The following is an 18,664-nucleotide window of genomic DNA, read 5'->3' as shown; positions in this document are numbered from 1 at the left end:
TAGGATCAGAACATGTTACATAAAGAAGACCCGTAAAAAGAACTGTATATGAAATTGTGAATCTATTTCACAGAGCAAGGGTATATATATGTAGACATCAATACATATATCTACATATTGTAGGCATACATTTAATGTGGCAGTATCAGCATTGCCTTCCTTGTCTGTGTCTTCTTCTAAACTTCTTTCTGCTCTTCTCTCTGTGTTGTAAATGTTTCATTTATACTCTTTTCTTTCCTTTCTTATCTTTTGCATCACTGTCTGTGCCCCACAACTTTCCCCAATAAGTAGGGCCAAGCAAAATATATTTGTGTTGTACTGACAGTCTCTGAAAACATGTCCACAGTCCATTGCTTCTCTATCAAGAATTTGGTAGCATGCTTCATCATCAGTCTTTTGGAGTTATTCATTATTGGTCACTGGTCATTGGAAGACATATTTCAATGTTATTTTCCTTTATAAAGTTGTGCTATTTTACCTTTTTGTCATTTTATTATATTAATATACCATACTCTTTTTTTAGCCATTACCCAATTGTTTCTAGTTCTTCACTACAATAAAAGGTACTACTATAAATATTTTTTGTACCTATTGATCTTTTCCCTCTGCCTTTGATCTCTTTAGAGATGCCTGCATAATAATAATATTTCTGGTATATATAGATTTCAGTGACTTTTTGCTTCACCTAAGCTGATTTCCAGAATGGATGGACCACTTCACAGCCTGACATTAGGTTGTCTGTCTTTCCACATCTCTTCTAACAATGTTCCTTTTCGGGGGCAGCTAGGTGGCGCAGTGGATAAAGCACCAACCCTGGATTCAGAAGGACCTGAGTTCAAATCCGACCTCAGACACTTGACGCTTACTAGCTGTGTGACCCTGGGCAAGTCACTTAACCCTCATTGCCTCACACAAAAACAAAACCAAAAAAAAAAATGTTCCTTTTCTATTTTTTTTTACATTTGCTTAATTTGGAATGCTTTCATATAGTTATCGATAACATCTTCCCTCTAGAACTGCCTTTTATAGCTTTTATATATTTATCTATTGGAGGATGGCTCTTGTTCCTCTGTGTTGGAATCAAATCCCTGTTATCTTGATTATCAAACTTATATCAGAGAAATTTGCTACAAAGACCTATCTTCCTCCCCCAACTTCTAATTATATTGATTTTGTTTATGTAAAATCTTTTCAATTTTATGTTTATAAAATTATCCATTTTTATCTCCACAAATATCTCCATCCCTTGTTTTGTCAAGAACTTTCCCCTTATTCACAGTTATGAAAAATATATCCTTTAGTTCTCCCCTAATTTGTATATATCTTTTCATATCTAGGTCATATATCTCTCTGAAGCTATGTATGGCCTCTGATGGGAGATGTTGCTCTAAGCCTAATTTCTCCCACACTGTTTTGTAATTTCCCCAATGGTTTTTATTTAATGGTGAACTACCTCAAGTAGTTTTTGGGCTTATTAAATACCATGCTACTATGTTTGTTCACTTACTTCTGGAGTTTGTGTTTCTAATATGATATATTTATCATCTTTTCTATATTTTTAACCTGTGTCAAATAGTTTCAATTATGACTACTTTAAGTGTAGTTGAGATCTGCCTTTGCTTCCCACTTTTTTCTTTATTTCCCTTGAGATTCTTGACTCTTTATTCCTTAAGATGAATTCTGTTACAACTTATTCTAGTTTTTTTGTTTTGTTTTTTTTGGGGGGCAATGAGGGTTAAGTGACTTGCCCAGGGTCACACAGCTAGTAATTGTTAAGTGCCTGAGGCCGGATTTGAACTCAGGTCCTCCTGAATTCAGGGCCGGTGCTTTATCCACTGTGCCACCTAGCTGCCCCCAAAGTAATCCTTTTTATAGTTGGATTGGTAAGACTTTGAATCTGAAAATTAATTTAGGCATTATTGCCACTTTTATTATATTTGCATGGCCCAACCATCAATAATTAATTCTTGTCCAAAAAGTTTGTCTTTTGTTTCTTTAAAGCTTGTTTTGTAGTTTTATTCATATCATTCCTATGTATGTCTTGGTAAGTAGATTCCAATATGTTTTATGATTTCTATAGTAATTTTGGATAGAATTTCTTTTTTTTCTCTTTCTGCCAGGTTTTGTTGGTAATATATATGAGGCAAGTGCCCTTTGTGTTTAGTTTATATCTTGTTATCTTATTAAAGTTATGGTTTTTATTTTTAGTTCATTATCTAAGATTCTTTAAGCAAATCATATAGCTATCTTCTTTCTTATAGATAATACCTTGTTGAAATATTTAAATATATCTTTGCATTGTTCATTACCATCTCAATAAATTATATAGCCAGAAATATTGGTGTTTGTCTAAACCTATAAGTTTGATATAGGAACAAAATCTTATGGCATAAGAGATTTCTCTAGTTTATTTGTAAATTGGGCTGGGGGCTCAGATTAATAAATGAAAGAGGTTCTACATTTTTTTTTTGTGGGGCAATGGGGGTTAAGTGACTTGCCCAAGGTCACACAGCTAGTAAGTGTCAAGTGTCTGAGGCCAGATTTGAACTCAGGAACTCCTGAATCCAGGGCTGGTGCTTTATCCACTGTACTACCTAGCTGCCCCAAGGTTCTACATTTCTATTAATTTATGAAGAAATATCAGAACACAGATTTTGATTGTCTTAAAACCTGGGTAGAGAGTTAGAAAGGGAATGAGTCAGTAGTAGATAGAGAAGGGGTAGGGTTGGTATGTTGGTCCTGAAGAGAACCTGAGAAGTGTTGCTTAGCTCTTTATGCCATAAGTTAGCCTCACAAACTATGGGATTACTACATATGGTTTAGCCTGAGCCATGTTATATACAGATTGGTTGTTATCTAATGCATGTACCTTACACTTACATCAGGGTTATTGTCCCTAAACCCAAATATCTCATTACAAAGTTCTAAGTGACAGATCTTCATTGGGATCTTCTCCCACCAGAGAATGGCATTACAGTTTTTTTTTTTTGGGGGGGGGGGACAATGAGAGTTAAGTGATTTGCCCAGGGTCACACAGCTAATAAGTATCAATTGTCTGAGGGCCACATTTGAACTCAGATACTCCTGAATCCAGGGCTGGTGCTTTATCCACTGTGCCACCTAACTGCCTCTGAGAATGGTATTACATTTTACATCTGAGTTGTAATTATGGAAGGAACAGACTTGGAAGTTCTGTCTATAGCTCTATTGATCCTGGTTTAAACATCCAGGATCTCATTCATTGTCCTTACCTTAGCATTGGCCTCAAGAAAGTTATAGAGCACATTCACTGAGATGGTGAGGTCTCCTGTGTTAAAAGGGTAAGAGCGATTCCAGCCTTGAGGTCCAAATTTGCTCCTTTCTGCCACTACAGCATGGAAGTAACAAAGTGCAAATAGGATACTCTTAAACTCTGTCTCTCGGCTACACATCTCCAGAGTATCCTGAAAGAAATAGAGTTGCTTCAGATTTCAAAGCACAATAGAGTTCAAATCAGGCAGCCTAATATAATGGACAGAATCAAGGATGACTTGGAGTCAAGGACTTAGAATTGAATCTCAATTCTGTTATTTATTTTCTGTAGAAACTTGGCCAGTCATGTCACCTCTCTTGGCCTCTGTTTCCTTATCTGTAAAATGAAGGGTCGCATAGTAGCCTGGGATTGAAAGCATCTCCCTGGCCCATTTCACAGAAATCAAATAGTCACACTTTGCCATAGCATCATTAGAACATCATAATTTTCAAACATGCTTTGGCCTTTGAGCAGGAGAAATGCTCTAGCCTGGAAAGGCTTGGGGATTCCTGAGGGTGAGGAACAGCAAGCTTTCTGTGAATTTCTTTCAAATGACTTCCCCTGAATAGGATCCTTTGCATTCAAGAATTGGTAGCAGAACAGTTTCCATTGTTGACACAATTTAGGTTAATTTTACCCATAGGTTTCCTCCAGAGGCAATTCTACATACTTTGTACACTGAGTCAGAAAAGGAAATCAAGAATGTCTTATAAGAAAAGTTTTTTTTAAATTTTTTTTTTAGTGAGGCAATTGGGGTTAAGTGACTTGCCCAGGGTCACACAGCTAGTAAGTGTTAAGTGTCTGAGGCCAGATTTGAACTCAGGTAATCCTGGCTCTAGGGCCGGTGCTCTATCCACTGCACCACCTAGCTGCCCCATAAGAAAAGTTTTTTTGCAGGTAAAGTCTATGACATCCTCTCTATTTCTTCTTCAAATTTGTCATTCTCATAGGGAACAATGATGGTTATATAATCAATGATAGTCTTCCAGGAATTGAAAATGAAGCAAAGGTCAATGCCAATTTAACAATGTTTTCTGAAATATTCAAGTTGGTTAAGAATATTGGAGGATTTATTTGTATTTTATTTCTTGATTTAAAAAAAATTGAATCCATGCTTGAAAATGCCTCTAAGAGATCAAAGAAAAAGGTAAAGGACCTATATGTACAAAAATATTTATGGCATCTCTCTCTCTCTCTCTCTCTTTTGAGGGGCAATGAGGGTTAAGTGACTTGCTCAGGGTCACACAGCTAGTAAGTGCCAAGTGTCTGAGGTCAGATTTGAACTCAGATCCTCCTTGAATCCAGGGCCAGTGCTTTATCCACTGCGCCACCTAGCTGCCCCTTATAGCTGTAAAGGATTAATTGTTATTTGAGGTTTTTATGCCTTGGTGTGTACTGGCCTGGGGCTCCACAAACGGCACGGTGCTCCACCCACTGGTTGCAGCCCTTGCCAGGGCTCTGGCACCTTACATCATCACCACTCGGCGACGCCTCCATGGGCCTGGCAAAATTATAATGAGTGGAAGCCTAGTGAGGGCAGTCATGTGACTGTCAGAGCGGCCATCCCATTGGCTGGGGCTGTGTGGGGTGTTTCTAGGTTTGGGGGAGGAGAATTGGGCATTCTAGGTGGAAGCTGAAAAGTGACAGGCGTTCTGCTGCGTATTTTCAGCTGATTCCTGGGCAGTGGTATTTTTTCAGGTATTATAATTTCCCTTTCCCCATTTTATTTCCTTTCCCTTGATCCTACTGATCCTGTTTGTGTTGTTTTTTTTAAGTTCGTTCTTGTTAAAATAAATCTTGTTCTGCTTTGAGGCAGGCTGCTGGTCTCCTTCCTTGCCCCAATATTGCAGCGAGCTGCTTAGCTAGCACTCCCCAATTAAAAATTGGTCCCCACATAGCAGCTCTTTTTTGTGGTGACAAAGAATTGGAAACTGAGGGAATGTCTGAATGGCCCTGGGGAGTGACTAAACAGGTTATGGTATGTGGTATAAGAAATGATAAGGGAGATGGTTTCAGAAAAATTTGGGAAGATATATGAACTGATACAAAGTGAAGTGGGCAGAACCAGGAGAACAATGTACACAGTAAGAACGATACTGTAATGACAATCAACCATGAAAGACTAAGCTACTGTGATCAATGCAATGATCTGTGATGAAAGGACTTATGATGGAAAATGTTATCCACCTCAAGAGGGAGAGAACTGATAGACTCGAGTGTAGATTGAAGCATATTTTTCCTCTTTACTTTTCTTGCCTCTTTTTTTTTGGACAACATGGCTACCATGGAAATGTTTTACATAACTTCATATGTATAATGAGTATTCTATTTCTTGCCCTCTCAATGAGTAAGGGAGGAGTTGAAGGGAGGAAGAGAATTTGGAAATGAAGATTAAAGTGTAAAAAAAAAAAAGAGAATGTCTCTAAGCCCAAACAGAAGAAATTTCATGTTAAAATGTTACAATACACTCAGAATAGGATCACCAAAATGAAGTCAGTCACAGAAATGTCACATGATAGCACATATACTGGGCAAGGCCAGTTTTTTAAAAAATGGGCTTTGACTTTTGCTCTTTGAATGGTTAAACTTGGGCTCTGTAACAATGATTTGGATAAAGCATGCTTGTCAAATCTGCAGACTACAGAGCTGAGAGGGAGAGCCAATACACAGGATGATAGGACCCAAAAGTATCTTGGAAGACTGGAAGATTGGGTTGAATATACCCAAATGAAATTCAGCAGGGATAAATGTAAAGTCTTTTTTTTTTTTTTTTTTGCGGGGCAATTGGGGTTAAGTGACTTGCCCAGGGTCACACAGCTAGTAAGTGTTAAGTGTCTGAGGTCAGATTTGAACTCAGGTACTCCTGAATTCAGGGCCGGTGCTCTATCCACTGTACCATCTAGCTGCCCCAATGTAAAGTCTTGCACTTGAGCTAAAAAAAAATCAACTTTCCAAGTATGATATGGGTAGACAGAAGTTTGTCTGAAAGGGAATTGGGGTTTTTAAATGATTTTTAACATGAGTCAGCATTATGATGTGGTAGCCCCCCGCCCCCCCCCCCAAAATAAAAAGCTAATTCAGTCTCAGCCATATTCTATAGCTGGATCCCAAGTGTGCATTGAGACTATTGAAGCAAATTACCCACTTCCCCTAGGGTGCTACCTGAGTAAAGTTGTCCAGGGCCTTGTGCAGTTTGGCATGCATGCCCATGGGAGGCTCATTGGTGATCTTGATTGAATTTTCTAGGATTCCTTGGGGAATGATGTGGCCTTCAGGAGATGCAGCAGGCTCAGCACTCATGAAGACCCGGAACTTATGATGGCTGCTGTTGCTGTGCTGTTCCAACTTCTTCTCAAGGTTGCTGAGCCATTTGGCTACCAGGTGGATGTTCTAGCAGGAAGAGAGTTATTGACTATGCTTTCTCTTACCACTGAAGAAGCCAACAAATCCATCCATAGCTGACAGCAAAGATCTGATTATGACCTTGGTTTCCTAGAATTTATAACCTAGTATAAGTCTGGGAGGTCAACTAAATTAGATAGCTCCCCAGAGAACTTTCTCAAACTTTTGGTTGCCTGCACCTTCCCCTAAGGAATCACCACTGGAGAATCCTTGTGCCTAGATAACCCTATCAGTCACCGAGTTGGTTATCCTTACCTTGAGGCTCTATTCTCTTCAACTCATCTTGCCTCCTGTTCCAAGACTAATTTTCCTAAATCTTATTTTCATCATGCTATTTCCCCGTTCAAGAAAAAACAACATTTTTTTTTTGGTGGGGCAACAAGGGTTAAGTGACTTGCCCAGGGTCACACAACTAGTAAGCGTCAAATGTCTGAAGCCAGATTTAAACTCAGGTCTTCCTGAATCAAGGGCCCATGCTTTATCTACTGTGCCACCTAGCTGCTCCCCCAGTTCCTCTTTATGTGTTTTATTCCCCCATTAGAATTTAAACTCCTTGAGGGCAGGGGTTTGTCTTTCTTATTTATATTTGTACCCTCAATACTCCATATTCTGACACATAGTAAGCATTTAATTCTCTCTCTCTCTCTCTCTCTCTCTCTCTCTCTCTCTCTCTCTCTCTCTCTCTCTCCCTATCTCTCTCTCTTTCTCATCAAATACAAACTCCCAAGGCCTAACCTTCAATATCTTCCACAATCTGGCCATGATATTAAGTCTGGGATAGTGGAAATAGTTCTAAAGTAAGAATCTGGAAGCTTGGGTTCAAATTCTGCCTTTTTTACTATGTAAACCTGGGCAAATTACTTCACTTGTCCAGGCCTCAGTTTTCTGCTCTATACAATGTTGGAGAGGAGTAGAATCAGTGGTTTCTAAGGTTCTTTCTAGGTTTTGCATTCCATATTGCTTATGATGTCTCCTTCCTACCTCCTAGCCTGAAATGCCTTTTCCAGTTACTCAAAGTTCCAGGTCATCATCCACTTGTTCTAAGTGTATGAGAACTCAAAATTTTGAATGTGTCAGATACAAGATCCAAGTCAGCCTAGAGTTTGTAATTTTTCTGTTGCTGGTTGGAGCTGGGTGAGAGGATCATTCCTTCATGGGAACAAGAGTGGTTAATAATTGGCAATTATCACAGTGAGTCCAGTTAATAAATGATCTCTCTTTCTTATGTGCTCTATTTCACTTACAATCACTAAGTTCTTCAGAGTTTAATATTTGCGTGAGTATGCATTTGAAGCTGAGTATGTAACCAACATCACTATAAACTCTTTGTAGGGTCCAGGTTGGTTTAGAGATCATTCGAGGCATGATTATGTTCCTGGAGTCCAGGAATTTATAGAATAAAGGGAATATTTTAGTCAAAATCCTCATTTGCTAAGCATATGCCAGTGACCTGTGAGTGAGTAACAAAAGCTTGGTTGATTCTTTCAGGAAAACATTTGTGTTGTTGTTTGATTCCAGGTGGAGCAACCTTTTGGTCTATACTTGGGGCTGCTTGTGTGTACATGAATCAAGGATTGTTCTGGGGAAGCCCAATTTCCCTGAGGGTTAATTAATTAGGAGGTAAGCAAAGTGGTGAGGTATCCCAATATTTGTGTGGAGAAGGGAGCAGCTTGTGCTAATTTCGGATTGGGTCCTTATCTAGAAGATTTCAGAAAGGTTAATAGTATAGTTCCCCTGGTCTTCAAGGAGATACAAGATTCCAGGCTGCTCTGGAAGGATTCCAGTTCAGAACCTTAGAGAAGTTCTAGAACCAATGTGTTCCTATGTAAAGGTCCAGAGGATTTGGAATTTGCATTTAACAGATCAGCTGGAATTCAGAGCAAATCTCCTAAGATAAAATGTTTCTTGGAGCCATGCCACATAGGACTCAAAACCTTGGGACAGTTTAGGACACTCTAGTAAGTTTCCCCAGAGTATAGGAACATTAATAAGTGTACTCTGACCCCTGAAAGTTTGTTATTCTGTCCTAATTCCCCTGAAGAGATTCTTCGGATGACCAGGGAGCCTTAGGGGCAGTTACTTTGCAATAAGCCAGAAGAATTTCTGCGTGTATTTATGTCCTTTGCTTTAGTTTCCTACAATGGTCTCCAGACATAGGTAAGGAAGGAAGCAAAGTTTCTACAGATTGTGCCTACATGATACTCTATTGCAGAAATGTCAAACTCACAGCCAGCAGGGCCAAAAAACTCCTGACTGCACTGAACTGTAACGATTGGAATGATGCTACCTGCTAGAGACTTACTGTAGAAAAGCTCCACCATGAAAGGAAGGTCTTTGAGGGCAAAGACCATGGGTCTTTTCTTTGGCGTCAGGAAGTGACGTTTGCTGGTGGGAGGAGGAAGGGGGAGCCAGGCGCTCTGTCGCGCTTTCTCTCTTTTTTCCTGAGGACGCTGGTGGAGAAGGGAGCTAGAAATGTGCTCTCCCTTTAATAGATAGGAATCTAGGCCTTTCTCTCTCTCTTTACCAAATTCTTATTCTCCTTAATAAATGCTTAAAAGTCTAACTCTTGCTAAATCTTATAATTTATTGGTGACAACTCATTAGATTTTAGACAGTCTAGCTGGAATTTTAGCTTTAACAGAACCAAATTAAAATGTTTTCTAATTATCTGTAACAAAATAAATAAAAATACAGCACAACCTAGACAATGGTAATTTGCATTTTTTAAGTCAGTATGCAGCCTGCAGATATCAGTTTCTATTTTGAGTTTGATTTCATTGTTCTAGTGCTTCCTTCAATAAAATAATCAGACATCCTAGATGTTTGGCATCATGTAATCAAATTCGTAACCTCAGAAATGCAAAGTAACCAAGAATAGGAAAACCCTGTAGGAATTCTAAGTGAATGAAAGCTCAAAATTTTGAATGTGTCAGACACAAGGTCCAAGTCAGCATAGAGTTTATAATTTTTCTGTTGCTGGTTGGAGCTGGGTGAGAGAATCATTCCTTCATAGGAACAAAAGTGGTTAATAACAGGCAATTCTCTTTTTCCTTTAATATACTATATCTTCCCCTTGCCAAGTGAGTTTAGAATCACAAGTTCATCACCAAAAGAGTACCTGGCTGATGGAAAAGTCATTTCCTTCCCAACACCCTGACAACTCAAGAGGATCAGGAGGTCTCAATTAATTTTTCTCTTGGATTTATTTTTTTTTTTTGGAGGAGATCCCTCAAAAAAAAAGTGTAGATCTCTCAACTGTCGAACCCCAAACTAATAAGGAGGCAACTGAATGTGAGATTCAAAATCAAATTTGACAATTAATTTCTTAAAATCAAAAGAAAATATTACTCCTTCATCCCAATGTCACAGAGCTATTTGTTTACTGAGAGAGAGAACAGAACATACTGAAGGGGGAACATTAAAATTTGTGGGAGCCTCTTTAATTAAGGTTGGGCAGGTCGGAGTGGGTGATACCTGCAAGATAACCCAGTGACCATTCTTGGCAGCCAGATCCAATGCAGCCTCTGCCACAACCTCTTGTCCTTGACCCAAGGATACATTGTGAAAGTTTTGATTGTTGAAGGTATAACCAAGTTTCTTCCCTAAAACAGAATAAGGAAATTCTCATCATTATCTTTCCTCTTACTCCCCCATTATACCATTTATCATTCATATGGCATACACACATCCTTCCAGACACAGACACATATAAACACACATATATGTATCATACCACATGTATATGTATATGTATATGTATATGTATATGTATATGTATATGTATATGTATATGTATATGTATATGTATATGTATATGTATCATACCAAAAATCTTTTCTTACTCTGGATTTTGACCAACATCCCAGCAAGTTTTGCTCTGATATGTTCCCAATACAAATTATGTAGCTGTAATAAATATTTCAATAATACATACTTGTATGTTACAAAAAATTTAGGTATTCAACAGTTGGACTCACCTCAAATAGTGACCAATAGTTCAGCAACCCTGAAAAGAACCCTTAGAGCCCTCAGGCCTGAGTATGTATGAATAATAAACAAATTTTAAAAGCATTTATTAAGTGCTTACTGTTTGCTAGATACTGTTCAATGCAAGGGATACAAAAATAACCAAGACAGTCTGTTCTTTTCCCAGTGAAAAAAATAATAGAAAATACTGATGAGCAATTATTTAATAGAATTATTTAAGAAGAGGCTGTCTATGAGTTATAACTATATTGTTTAAATTATGAAATAGCTCAGCAAGTTATATGTCTAGTAAGGAAGACATTATATATAGAAAATCTATAACTTTGCCTAGAACTGAGGAGTAGTCAAGTTTAGACAAGTGGGTAGAGGGCTGAATCCAGAACAACCAAGATTTTTCCTCAGGTATAGAGACCCCGCGAGTATGGATGCATCATCCTACAGGATGTAGTAACATTGCTAGACATTTTGGACATTTTACAAGATCAGTTATAGAAACACATAGTTCAACAAGCTTTGAGATATTAGCTGCTGTCCCAGTTTGGGAGGTAGATGGGTGCTACTTTACTGTCTTCCTCTTTTTGCTCATGCCTCTTCCTCCATTCTTCCAACTTTTAGATACTTCAATTAAACTATGTGGCCTTTCATTAACCATGCCTATTGCTTTCAGCATTGACTAATTCTAATCCTTCAAAAACCTCCTTTTAAATCTTAGGAAACCACAGTAACATTGTATAGATTTTACCAGACCTTCTGAAAACAAAAACAAAAAACAAAAAACAAAATAGCTTCATCAAAGTATCAGGATATAAAATAAATGCATAAAATCATCAGCCTTTTTGAAATTAGCCCATTATTGCTATGCAGATGTCTCCTTAGAATCTACCAGTGGAATTGAAGGATTGTAGTACTGTTTCCAGGAGAATTCTGGGGGAAAAGTTCCTCTAAAGAGAGTGAAGAAGCAGGTTTGGAGTAAGTGTGGCATTCTTTATCTCGGTGCCATGCAGAGCCCAGGCATTTTGCCTTGGCCTTACCTCTTCCTTTCAAAGAGACTAGGATGAACTGCTGAATTGCTGTGGCTAATGAGAGTGGTTGCTGTGATCATAAGGAAAATGATTGGTAAATTAACCCCAAGTGCCCTCAGGCCTCCAAGTCAGGGAAAGAGGCTATTACACTGCCAACTGAACAACTCCTCTGAGGTCTGTTTCTCTCTCCTTTCCACAGGGGAAAAGGAATCTAAGCAGAAAAATCATTTTCTGCTCCTGTGGTTAGAATTACTAGAGTGGGCACTTAAATCCAACATATCATGTTTTTCCATCCTTTTGCTAACCTCCCTAGTAATGATAGTAGCCAACATTTATAGAATACTTAAAGGTTTGCAAAGTACTTTACAAATATTTCATTTTATCCTCATAACAACCCCCCTGGGAGGTAGGTGCTATCATTAACCCCATTTTGCATGTGAAGACACTGAAGTAGACAGAGGTTAAGTTACTTGCCAAGAGTTAAACAGCTAGTGTCTGAGGTTAGATTTGAACTCAGTTCTTCTTGACTCCAGTTTCAATGCTTTATCCACTGTGTAGATGACATTCTACTAGGTGGCATCTCAGGACTGGCTCAGGACTTCACCACCCATTTGTACATTAGGGGTTAGTCAGTGACCCCATATAAAGTTATCAGCTTTAGCAAATCTATCAAATACTCAGGCCTCAGTGGCCCCTCAAAGCCGTATAATTCTATCTGCCATCTTGCCTTCTTGTTAGCCTCCCTGGGTGATGAATTTATAATCAAATGTATCATGATGCCAAATTATGCCTCATGTAGTCTCTGTGCTAAAACTGTACTTATGAGCTTCAGGTGTTAAAAAACAACAACTTTCCCTGGCCACTGAGGGTGAGAAGAACTGAAATCTTCACTGTAATCTCCTTTATGCTTACCTAGGGTGAGAGAAACAAAACATACAAAATAAAACTTCCAGATATAGTAGAATCTGTGCCTGGAAGGCCAAACTATGCCTAGATCTGAGGTCACCTTCATAAATCAGAAGGTGGTCAATTCCCATCCCTTCTGGTCTGAGATTTAGGAGATTGAGGAGACACTACTTTCATCCTTTAGGACATGAGGAGAAGGAGGGGCGTCAGTCTCAATGAAAGGGCCTCAGAGTCCATATACTTCATGAATGGTATTATCAACATTATATTTAATGACACACATGGTCTATGGCTTCTGCAAGGGGTTAAATCAGACTTAGCTCAGGAAGTGAGCTATTAAGCAATTGTAAGGCCCATCATACTTGCCCAAGCCTGAGGAAAGGACAGAGTCCAAATTTTACTGATTCCAAGGTGGCAGCTGATAGCCTTGTGGTCTGGACTGGCATTTTTGAGATAAAAGTAATTTTGTGTTTGACCAAAGAACATTGAACTTTCCTTAATAGCCTGGCTCAGAAAACTTTCACTTCCATTCACACCCAAAGTTAACTATTCCTAATAAAAAGATATTGGTTCAAAAACCTTAGGAAGAAGAGGGGAGATGAGAAGCAGTTTTTAAAATTTAATTGCAGGCAGATTAGAACAGCAGGTTGCTGACATTAAGATAGCTTTCTGTGGAAACTGCCAAGAGATGTCTGACAAATCATACCATCATGGCCCATGTATCAGGAGGGACCTTCTGTATGGCATGAGCGGGGCTATAAAGTCTCCTTCAGTGCCATAGAGAACCACAATTGTGCCCTGCCACATTCCACCCCCCCCTCATTCCTCTTTTGTTACCACCACCCCTTCCACACTAAGATTGCACAATTCCCACTGTTCCACTGTCAATTATCTATTGTCAGAAGTGGGAGGGGGTGTGTGTGTGTGTGTGTGTGTGCCTACACCTTGCAAGGCACCTCATGCTGTTTCCTGATCAGTGATACAGGCACATAATTTCCCTAAAGAACAGGACACATTCAATCCATCAGTAATACCATCACAGAGATCAGAGACATTAGGACAGGAAAATGAATTATGGATTTGTTCTCCTGCCTCCATCTGGGTATCTGGGGGCATTGGCTCCACTGGAGCTTCCGTGGGGACTGGCTAAGGTAGCTATTCTAGCGAAAGCTCATATAACTCCTATGTAACTGGCTCCCAGCCTAGGTGGGCATTTGGATTCTTCTCTTCTCCCCTCCAAGCCTTCCCATCCCGCACCATGCAACTAGCATGAGTCGGGCCTAATACCTAGGTCCTGCTCCTTCAGTTTCTTTTCCTTTGCTTCCCCTTTACCTGGTCCTGCTTGACTGAGTTAAAAACCCATAAACCCCATCAGATTTTACTGGTTTGGGGTGCCCAATTCCACTGAAAGCCTCAGTAGACCTGACTTTTTCCCATTGTCCCTGACTAATCTTCTTGATTGTAAGAATGTCCCTTCAATAAAACTGGATTGTTCTGCTTTTTCTTTGTATTGAACATTACTAAACCCATGATAAATCAATTGCATGTTGAATATAATAATATTCAATTATATTATTACTCAAAAGTAAAAGCAAGCTGTTATATAACATTCCTCTTTTTGTGTACTACTTTGCATGTGGAAATACTAATTTAATTTGGTGTTTGATAAAAATTTTTTTTAAATGGGGCAATAAGGGTTAAGTGACTTGCCCAAGGCCACACAGCTAGTAAGTGTCAAGTGTCTGAGGCCGAATTTGAACTCAGGTACTTCTGACTCCAGGACCGATGCTTTATCCACTGTGCCACCTAGCTGCCCCCCCCCCCATTTTTTTTTTTAAAAGAAAAGGCATGCTATTTGCTTGGTGTTGGTTCTGGTATGAGGTCCTCTTACCTTCCTTCTCCACATCCTTCAGTGGGTCAACACCTGGAGACAGGATGAAGAACATGGGAGTTGCAGGTCCTGATTCTTCAAAGGAGTTAGAGAAATCTAGTGCTCTGCCTACCACATATTTGCTTCCTAACTTTTCTTCCACAAAATCTCTGCCAGCGAAAAAATAACAGTGAGTGATATTTGTAGATGAAGAAGTCAAGTCAGAGGAATTAATTTTCTTAATGTTACATATGTAATTAGTGGTAGAGTGAGAACTAGAACCAAGGTTTCCCAATTTATAGTTTATTGACCTTTCTTTGAAATAGTAATGTGAGATGAATACTTACCCTCTTTTATAAAAACCAAATAATCTAAAATATGGAGAAAGTATAAAGCAGCACAGACCCAAAGTCGTAAGATAGTTAAGATGAGTTCCATAGAGCAGGGAATCTCTGCAATATGAGAAGTTGTGAAGAGTGAAGAGTGAGATATGTGAATTCTCCCAGGAACACCATGATCTCAGAAAGGGAGTGTTCTGGTTTGGTGTTTTGGCATTGAATTCGAAAAAAGGAACTGGCCCTGGTATCTCTAACATGTTTCATCAATGGATGAACTGGAGAAGAATGACTAGATTTTCACCAGTAATTTGGTGATGCATTGCAAAAGAGCATGATTGGAGAGAGCAACCATCTTGGAATATACTCTGGAAATCAGAGGATAAAGAAATTAATCAAATTGGTAACATTTTGCTGGATAAACATCAGTTTCATTTGTAAAATGAGGGGATCAGACTAGATGATCATACTAGGAGGTCCCTTCTAGTTCTAAAGCTATGATTACCTTTGATAACTTTAGAGGTGGAAGTGAGTATATGAATGCTACATGGATGTGTACTTGGCTTGTAGGCTCCATGACAACCTCAGGGTAAATTGACCCATTCTGTCAACATTGTTCCAGTTTTCCACTACTCTCAAACTCTTTGTCCATCTCCACTGATCAAAATGTTTGCCTTTGTCAGATTTTAAGAAAATAAATTGGCACAGCAAGGGGATGTCAAAATTAAGTCCTACAGGCAACAATAGGATTGAGAGCTATCAATGAATAGAGTTTATTCCACCATATACTTACTATATGCCAGTATATACTCATGAGCCCTAACCCTAACCTTTCCTTTGAGTGGTTTTGAGACCTGGATAAAGTGGGGACTCTGAGGCTCCTACTTAGTTTCCCATGAGTGTTCCCTTGAACACTGGTATCAGGCAGAACACTGGATTTCTTGAAGTCCCTCCCAAGGCAAATAGAGGTTAGCCTCCCTGCCAAGCTGGGGTCTTTACCTCATAGCATATGTCATGCGGTCAGGTCTCATTGCCCTCATCATACACAGTTGTTGCAGAGATGACTTGTTTTTCCACTCCTGGGGGAATTTCTCTTTCTCAGGGCATTCTGACTCCACAAATTTTTTCCAACGTTTGGCAGATCCCTCAATGTCCCGATCCAGATTACAGAATTCTTCCATTGATGAAAGAGCCTGGGAAAGTTCAGATAACATGGGTAAGAAATGTATTTCTTATGTCATAGGAAAAACAACTGACTTAGAAAACAGATTAAGGAGAGGTAAATTAAGAATCATTAAATTATCTGAAAACCATAAACAAAAAAAGAGCCCAGACATATTTTGAAAAATCATAAAACTGTTCAAATATCTTAGAAACAGAGGGCAAAATAAATATTGAAAGAATCCATCAGTCACCTTCTGGAAAAAAAAAACCAAATTGAAAACTCCCAGTAATATTATAGCCAAAGTCCAGAGTTCTCAGATCACGGGGAAAATATTGTAAGCAGCCAGAAAGAAAGAATTCAGGTGCCAAGAAGTCATGATCATGATTGTGTAAGATTTAATAACTACTAATATAAAGGAGCAGAGAGCTTGGAATATGAGATCCCAGAAGGCAAAGGATGTGGGCTTACAAACAACAATAACCTACTCAACAAAACTGAATATAAAACTACATAAAAATTGATCTTTAATGAAATGGAGGACTTCCAAGCATTTCTGATGAAAAGAGCAGAGCTAAATAGAAAATCTAACATTCACAAACAGGACTCAAGAGAAACATGTAAGTGTAAACATGAGTGAAAAATCATAAAGGACTAAATCAGGTTAAACTGTTTACATTCTTGTATGGGGAGATGATATATATAACCCTTCAAACTTAATCATCAACAGGAGTTTTAGGGGGAATCTAATTCGATAGAGGACCTGGGTGAGATTCTAGTTATTCTATTATATTTGGATGATCTCAAAAGAAGAATGGAGAAGCAGGAAAGAGGAATGAACTGGGAGAGTGCGGAAGGGAGAGAAAGGAGGGGGACATTTATCTCACATTTATGGTGTGTGCAAAGAGGAGTTTATACAACAAGGAAGAGAGGGATTGGACAACACTTGAATCTTGCTCTCATCTGAACTGGCTCAAGAAAGGGAAAATACATATACACATAGCTAGGTACAGAAATACATCTTAACCAATAGGAAAACAGAAAGGAAAGGCGTTATAAGAAAGGGGAAAATAGGAGGGAAGAGTGAAGAGCTTAATCAGAAAAATAAACTCTTTTTTTTTTTTTTTTTAGTGAGGCAATTGAGGTTAAGTGACTTGCCCAGGGTCATACAGCTAGTAAGTGTTAAGTGTCTGAGGCTGGATTTGAACTCAGGTACTCCTGACTCCAGGGCTGGTGCTCTATCCACTGTGCCACCTAGCTGCCCTGAAAAATAAACTCTTAAAGAGGGGGAAGGGGAAAGAAAGAGAAGGAATATTATGAGATAGGAAAAAGAAAAATATATAGTTAGTAACAATAACTGTGATTGTAAATGGGACAAATTCACCCATAAAACAGAAGAGGGGAGTAGAATGGATTAGAGATCAGAATCCAACAATATGCTGTTTATGAAAAACACGCTTGAAACAGAAAGCTACACACAGCAATAAAATAAGAGGCTGGAACAGAATCTATTGTCATTCAGCTGAAATTTAAAAAAACCAGAGACCAGAATAGCAATGATTTCAGATAAAGAAAAAGCAAAAAAAGGAGAGAAACAACAAAACTACGTTTTGATAAAAGATACCATGTTGGAGCAACTAGGTGGCACAGTGGATAGAGCACTGGCCCTGGAGTCAGGAGGACCTGCATTCAAATCTGGCTTCAGACACTTGATACCTACTAGCTGTGTGACCCTGGGCACATCACTTAACCCCAATTGCCTCAAAAAAAAAAAAAGGTACTATGTTGTTGTTTAGTCATTTCAGTCATGTCCAACTCTTCATGGCCCAATTTGGGGTTTTCTTGGCAAAGAAATTGGAGTGGTTTGTTATTTCCTCCTTTAGCTCATTTGACAGATGAGGAAACTGAGGCAAACAGGATTAAGTGATTTGCCCAAAGTCACACAGATAGTAAGTGTCTGAGGCCAGATTTGAACTCAAGAAGATGAGTCTTCCTGATTCCAGGCCTGGCACTCTGTCTACTGCTTCACCTAGCTTCTCAAAAGGTACCATGGAAAATGAATTAATATCAATATTAAATATATAGGCACCCATGGCATAGCATCTAAATTCTTAAAGATAAAGTTAAATTATTATAGGAAGAAATGGATAGTAAAACTGCAATGTTGGGTGATCCTCAGTTTACCCATCTCAGAACTAGCTAAATCTAACAACAACAAAAAAGCCACCAAGAAAGAAGTTAAGAATAGAATTTTGAGGGGCAGCTAGGTGGAGCAGTGGATAGAGCACTGGCCCTGGATTCAGGAGTACCTGAGTTCAAATCCGACCTCAGACACTTAACACTTACAAGCTGTGTGACCCTGGGCAAGTCACTTAACCCCAATTGCCCTGCAAAAAAACAAAAACAAAAACAAAAACAAAACCAAGAATAGAATTTTGGAAAATGAAATTAATAGAATTTGCAAAGAAAAGGAGAAAAGTAGACATTAAATATATCATTTACCAATTGTAATGCAATAAAATTACATTTAATAAAAGGCATTTGAAGTAAAAGTTAAAAGTCAATGGAAAACTAAATAACTTAGTCCTAAAGATTGAGTGGATCAAAGAACAAATCACAGAAACAATCAATAATTTAATTAAGATAATGTCAACAATGAGACAATATGCCAAAGTTTGTGAGATGAGG

General features: G+C 38.7%; 1 protein-coding gene across 1 annotated transcript in view; it reads right to left on the bottom strand.

The window, feature by feature from the left end:
- The window catches only part of DNAH9 (dynein axonemal heavy chain 9), a 455,137-nt gene that overhangs the window by 31,593 nt on the left and 404,880 nt on the right, over window positions 1-18,664 (bottom strand). Inside the window, exons 60-64 of the mRNA XM_044002519.1 lie at window positions 15,814-16,007; window positions 14,501-14,649; window positions 10,169-10,296; window positions 6,455-6,682; window positions 3,252-3,443 (exon numbers count right to left, since the gene is read on the bottom strand). Of these exons, the coding sequence (XP_043858454.1) occupies window positions 3,252-3,443; window positions 6,455-6,682; window positions 10,169-10,296; window positions 14,501-14,649; window positions 15,814-16,007 (891 nt within the window). The remainder of the gene's footprint in view (window positions 1-3,251; window positions 3,444-6,454; window positions 6,683-10,168; window positions 10,297-14,500; window positions 14,650-15,813; window positions 16,008-18,664) is intronic.

Source organism: Dromiciops gliroides, chromosome 4, assembly GCF_019393635.1.
Source record: "Dromiciops gliroides isolate mDroGli1 chromosome 4, mDroGli1.pri, whole genome shotgun sequence".
Classification (NCBI taxonomy): Eukaryota; Metazoa; Chordata; class Mammalia; order Microbiotheria; family Microbiotheriidae; genus Dromiciops; species Dromiciops gliroides.
The sequence above is the reverse complement of the archived record's forward strand: the minus strand, read 5'-3'. Positions and strand labels throughout refer to the sequence as shown.